This window comes from Schistocerca piceifrons, chromosome 3, assembly GCF_021461385.2.
Source record: "Schistocerca piceifrons isolate TAMUIC-IGC-003096 chromosome 3, iqSchPice1.1, whole genome shotgun sequence".
NCBI classification, from domain to species: domain Eukaryota; kingdom Metazoa; phylum Arthropoda; class Insecta; order Orthoptera; family Acrididae; genus Schistocerca; species Schistocerca piceifrons.
Genome location: NC_060140.1, coordinates 944,127,587 through 944,133,839, shown reverse-complemented (window position 1 = coordinate 944,133,839; position 6,253 = coordinate 944,127,587). Strand labels below are relative to the sequence as shown.

General features: G+C 43.9%; 1 protein-coding gene across 1 annotated transcript in view; it reads right to left on the bottom strand.

The window, feature by feature from the left end:
• Positions 1-204: 204 nt before the first annotated feature.
• The window catches only part of LOC124789719 (solute carrier family 22 member 7-like), a 154,953-nt gene continuing 148,904 nt past the window's right edge, over positions 205-6,253 (bottom strand). Inside the window, exon 9 of the mRNA XM_047257170.1 lies at positions 205-1,395. Within this exon, the coding sequence (XP_047113126.1) occupies positions 1,207-1,395 (189 nt within the window). The 3' untranslated portion in view covers positions 205-1,206. The remainder of the gene's footprint in view (positions 1,396-6,253) is intronic.

The window sequence follows — 6,253 nt, the reverse complement described above, 5'->3', positions numbered from 1 at the left end:
AAAAATGTGTAAGAATGTGAAGATAAAAATAATGAGAAGATTACTATGTTTATTAAAAACATTGACGAAATTAGAGAACTAGATCTATATTTTACATTGGTGCTGTTGAGGAACAGCGGTCAGAAAGCGTATAAACACTTTACAAAACTTTAAAAACACAAAATATTTTCGTCTTTTTAAAATTGTTAAAACAAGCTATCGTATATTTCAGATTGTAATTTAAATACTGATATTTGCTGTTTTTTAATTTTAAAAATTAAAAAAAAACGTTTAAATGGCGGTCTTCATTTAACTAAATGTATGCAAAGAGTAGGTGGCGTTTATATCCATATATAATTACACCACTCTCAATCATAATTCTGTTTAACATTTCACCTGCTTAAATGCGTTTTCGAAAGAATGTGGAGTGAAGAGTTGAGGAGGAGGCTCCAGAAAAGTGGTTTGGGATTGCGAACTGTAACACACACATGGAAGCAAGAAGAGATTTCTGTTAAAGATGGAAGGATGGGATGATCTCTGGATGGGATTTCGAGGGCAGGTTGTGAGAGGCGATTAAATTTTTTTTGGAACTGGATGTGGAGCGCTTGTAGGTGTAACAGGTGGGAGAGGGGGGAAGGAGGTAGTAGGTGGATACAGAGAGCGAGGAGAGTTGCGTAGTATCATTTTTGGGGGAGTGTTAAAATTAAAGGTGTGGGTGTAAGGGGGTATAAATCCAGGTGACGTTGGAATAACAGGATTAGTCCTCAGATTAAGGCTGTTAGTTATGCAGCGTGTAGTTTTAGTCTATTGTGAAATTTTGTTTTCTTTGGACAGCCAGTGGGTGCGGTTTCTATGTTGGTTTAGTTTGGTATAGCGTTTATTGGATAGGGCGGTCATAAATGGTTAGACAGAAACCATGGAGATGGACGTGGAGATGGATCCTGCAAGTAGTTCGTCCAGTAATTATTGCCTGTGTCTTGTAAAAATTGATTCTCAGGAGTCGCTAGTTGCACCAGAGAGTAAATTTATAATCTAATCCTGGTCAGCCTTAGTTTTCGTGCTACTGTTTACAGATTTGAAATAAAGTTCGACCTGCACTGTTAACCACTCATAGCAGGCCGAGCAAGTCATGCAAGACGTCAGCAAACAGAAGTCGTCGCATTAACATGTCAGCTGCTACTCTATGACCAGTGTAGAACTACACTGTAAGGAAGTTCTGGAACTCCTTTATCCTGTGGCGTACTGAAGAGGTGGTTTTGGTTTCCAGCTCCAGTAAGGTTGCCCTCTGCCAAAGACGGCACCATCCCTTAACGTCTCTGGCAATCGCTGCATTGCAGATTCTGGTAGGAACGACACAGAAAATGCTACCATCAGCTCGAGGGCACAGAGGATGGCGAAGGGAAGTCGCTTGTCATTCTGCGAAAGGAAAACATACTTGTAAGTAGTGAGAATGAGAGACACGAACCACAGATACGTTTCCACGTGAATTAATACGACTCTAAAACTCCCTTGACAACCATCCAACAGAAAGCATGCATCAGAATGAGATTACAAACCCTATTAACTGGGCGAAAAGGGGATTGCACCCCTACACTATCCTCGTCCTGTTCCATGATCCGACCTATAGTCTGCTATGCCAGTGTTGCACTGATGTATTCTCCACCAACGTTCTATTACTCCCTCTAAATCGGTGAGCGTCATGCACCCTGTTCTCCCTTTCAACATCTACTTAGTTTCCCTCATTGTACCCTTTACCACCCTTATCAAATTCCCACCTCTCCTGCTACACAATGAGCACCTAAGCACATCCAACACTGTCTGAAAACTCAACTTCAACATTCATATTATCTCTTCTCTAATTTGCAAACCTGGTACATCCTTGTACCGACATTCAGTGTGAACCATATAAACCTGAACTGCTTTATAGAGTCATAACATTTGAACCTATAATGGGACACATTTACAATTTTGAGAGACAATATACAACTTGGAGATTACATACATACATGCAGACATACAAGTTTCTCACAGCAAATGCTGGAAGTGCCCTTCACCAACATCGATGTACAACTGTATTCGTTTCACCATATTCCGCGGCGTTCTGCGCCGTGTATCCTCACCAGTGCTGTTTATTTCGTGACTAATGGCCTCACGAACTTCTGCAGTTGTCCGTGGCCTGTTTTTGTAAATTCCGCCTTTAAGATATCCCCACACGAAAATATCTCGGGAGCCTGACGAGGGAGTGGGGAGGGGGAGGAGGGGGTGTTGGTCAGGTGATCGGGGAGGGGCACAAATTTTTTGAGATCATCGATCACCATAGACATATGTTACAAGTTGCATGGAAGCGCTAGATATGTGTCATGTTGCTCTATATTGTTGTAAAATATCTGTTTTGTTTCGACGTCATCTAGCTGCTCCACAAATGTATTGAAGATGCCATCTACATCTACATCTATACTCCGCGAGCCACCTTACGGTGTGTGGCGGAGGGTACTTATTGTACCACTATCTGATCCCCCCTTCCCTGTTCCATTCACGAATTGTGCGTGGGAAGAACGACTGCTTGTAAGTCTCCGTATTTGCTCTAATTTCTCGGATCTTTTCGTTGTGATCATTACGCGAGATATATGTGGGCGGTAGTAATATGTTGCCCATCTCTTCCCGGAATGTGCTCTCTCGTAATTTCGATAATAAACCTCTCCGTATTGTGTAACGCCTTTCTTGAAGTGTCCGCCACTGGAGCTTGTTCAGCATCTCCGTAACGCTCTCGCGCTGACTAAATGTCCCCATGACGAATCGCGCTGCTTTTCGCTGGATCATGTCTATCTCTTCTATTAATCCAACCTGGTAAGGGTCCCATACTGATGAGCAATACTCAAGAATCGGACGAACAAGCGTTTTGTAAGCTACTTCTTTCGTCGATGAGTCACATTTTCTTAGAATTCTTCCTATGAATCTCAACCTGGCGCCTGCTTTTCCCACTATTTGTTTTATGTGATCATTCCACTTCAGATCGCTCCGGATAGTAACTCCTAAGTATTTTACGGTCGTTACCGCTTCCAATGATTTACCACCTATGGCATAATCGTACTGGAATGGATTTCTGCCCCTATATATGCGCATTATATAACATTTATCTACGTTTAGGGAAAGCTGCCAGCTGTCGCACCATGCATTAATCCTCTGCAGGTCTTCCTGGAGTACGTACGAGTCTTCTGATGTTGCTACTTTCTTGTAGACAACCGTGTCATCTGCAAATAGCCTCACGGAGCTACCGATGTTGTCAACTAAGTCATTTATGTATATTGTAAACAATAAAGGTCCTATCACGCTTCCTTGCGGTACTACCGAAATTACCTCTACATCTGCAGATTTTGAACCGTTAAGAATGACATGTTGTGTTCTTTCTTCTAGGAAATCCTGAATCCAATCACAAACCTGGTCCGATATTCCGTAAGCTCGTATTTTTTTCACTAAACGTAAGTGCGGAACCGTATCAAATGCCTTCCTGAAGTCCAGGAATACGGCATCAATCTGCTCGCCAGTGTCTACGGCACTGTGAATTTCTTGGGCAAATAGGGCGAGCTGAGTTTCACATGATCTCTGTTTGCGGAATCCATGTTGGTTATGATGAAGGAGATTTGTATTATCTAAGAACGTCATAATACGAGAACACAAAACATGTTCCATTATTCTACAACAGATTGACGTAAGCGAAATAGGCCTATAATTATTCGCATCTGATTTATGACCCTTCTTGAAAATGGGAACGACCTGCGCTTTCTTCCAGTCGCTAGGTACTTTACGTTCTTCCAGCGATCTACGATAAATTGCTGATAGAAAGGGAGCAAGTTCTTTAGCATAATCACTGTAGAATCTTAAGGGTATCTCGTCTGGTCCGGATGCTTTTCCGCTACTAAGTGATAGCAGTTGTTTTTCAATTCCGATATCGTTTATTTCAATATTGCGCACTATTTCCTTCAATAAGAGATACTAATTCAGGAACCTTGCCCTGGATACTCCTGCAGTTTACCAATATTACGTTAACTTTTCCTGTTTTTGGTCTCTGAGGACGGACGTTCTTTATCAACGATGATAATGTCCTCTCTCGTAAGCCGTCAGGTATTTTATCGTTTCGCCCAAGGGGGGGGGTCCCTCTAACCTAAAAAACCCCCGTGTGCACGCCACACGTACTCTGCTACCCTAGTAGCTGCTTCCGGTGTGTAGTGCACGCCTGACCTGTCTAGGGGGGCCCTACAGTTCTCCACCCAATAACGGAGGTCGATGAATTTGCAACCATTATAGTCGCCGAGTCGTCTGAGCCTCTGGTTTAGACCCTCCACACGGCTCCAAACCAGAGGACCGCGATCGACTCTGGGCACTATGCTGCAGATATTAAGCTCAGCTTGCACTCCGCGTGCGATGCTGGTTGTCTTCACCAAATCAGCCAGCCGCCGGAAGGAACCAAGGATGGCCTCAGAACCCAAGCGGCAGGCGTCATTCGTTCCGACATGTGCTACTATCTGCAGCCGGTCACACCCAGTGCGTTCAATAGCTGCCGGAAGGGCCTCCTCCACATTACGGACGAGACCCCCCGGCAAGCACACCGAGTGCACACTGGCATTCTTCCCCGACCTACCCGCTATTTTCCTGAGGGGCTCCATAACCCGCCTAACGTTGGAGCTCCCTATAACTAATAGGCCCGCCATTGTAAACTGTAGAGTCTTCAGTCATATCAAGGAAAACGGGGACAACAATTCTGGAAGCTGACACACTCCAACCTTTTCATCATGCAGTGCTGTTTCGTGGACGATATGGGGGTTAACACCAGCCCAGCGTCTACTGCTTCGTGTTTTGGTGTAACCTGGAAGATGCAATCATGCCTCATCTGTAAACTAAGTTATGGAGAGGCTGTTGAATTAGAAACCCCTGATACCATCGACAGTAACGCATTCTTTTCTGGTGATTTGTGTCTTGTATCATTGCATCACGTGCACTCTGTGTGGTCGCAATCCTCTCTGACATGCGCCATATGAAATGTTTGTCTCCTGGTTCCTTGGAGAGAACTTCTCTGCACATTATCAATAAATTCTGCACTAAATGGTGGTCTATGTTTACAACCGTAACCGTTTAGCTCATCGGTTGTCAACAGCTTTTTTACACCTGATAAAATTGTTAGCTTTTCTGCAACATCGCGCACATTGAATTTTCTCTGGAGTGTCCGTCATGTCGTAATCAGCGAGTTTGTCTTCCAGTGTGTTTTCACAATAACAGCTCGCTCTCGAAGTGTGTACTCCATGTTCCAGCCAGTTAAAGACTGCGAACGAGTCGCTAATTTGCTCGTTGTTGTCGCGCGACCCGAACTGTACACTCACAGACTCCACAAACCGTGACCAACGAGGCTACAAACGAAGTAACACGAGGCGAGAAAGCGCGGCGTTATACCGGACAAAGGACAACATGGGCAGGAACGACAGTCAACTTGGCACCAACGGGCAGTACTTCTGGTTCTCTCAGCGCTACTGAGATCATTAAAACAACTTCCCCGAATTTACGAGCTTTCCAAGGAAGTAGTTCAGATTTATACGAATCACCCCGTATTTCACGACTACATGCCTCCCCCTCCCCCCCCCCCCCCACCACATACGTTCCCAACCAAATTTCCTACCATTTCTCTCTCTCAGCAAACGAAATCTGCCCCGATAATTATCCGTCTATCCGTCCTAACAGCTATTACTCTTGCATACCTACACCACCCCATATGAAGGACGTGCCTTCTCCCTTCCCTCTGTATCTTTCCCTGTATCTTCTCCTCTTCATATTACAGCCATACCCACGCTTGATACTCCTCCTTGTTTGCGATCCCTCGTCCACTGCGTCCACTTCAATACATACTTACCTCTCTACAGATACTATCAAACGAACATTTATGCTTACAGCCATACCCTACAATTTTTTCCTGGTTCCAGTTCTTCAGCTTTTTGTGACGGTGCATCTTTATCCGTCAGCAACGTCTATTAAATATTTTTATTCTTATTTTTAGGGTTTCATGCCTCAACCTGTAAACACGGTAGTCTTATAGCCTTGCTTTGTCGTCTGTCTTTCTGTATGTCTGTCTGTCTATCTGTCCGACTGTCTACAACACTTTTTCTCAGGAACAAGTAGAAATATCAAGTTCAAATTTACGTCACGTATTAAAGTCTGCAACCCCTTTGTGGAGTGAAAATTTAAAGCTTCTTAGTCAATGCAATCAAAAGTTAAGGCCATATATATT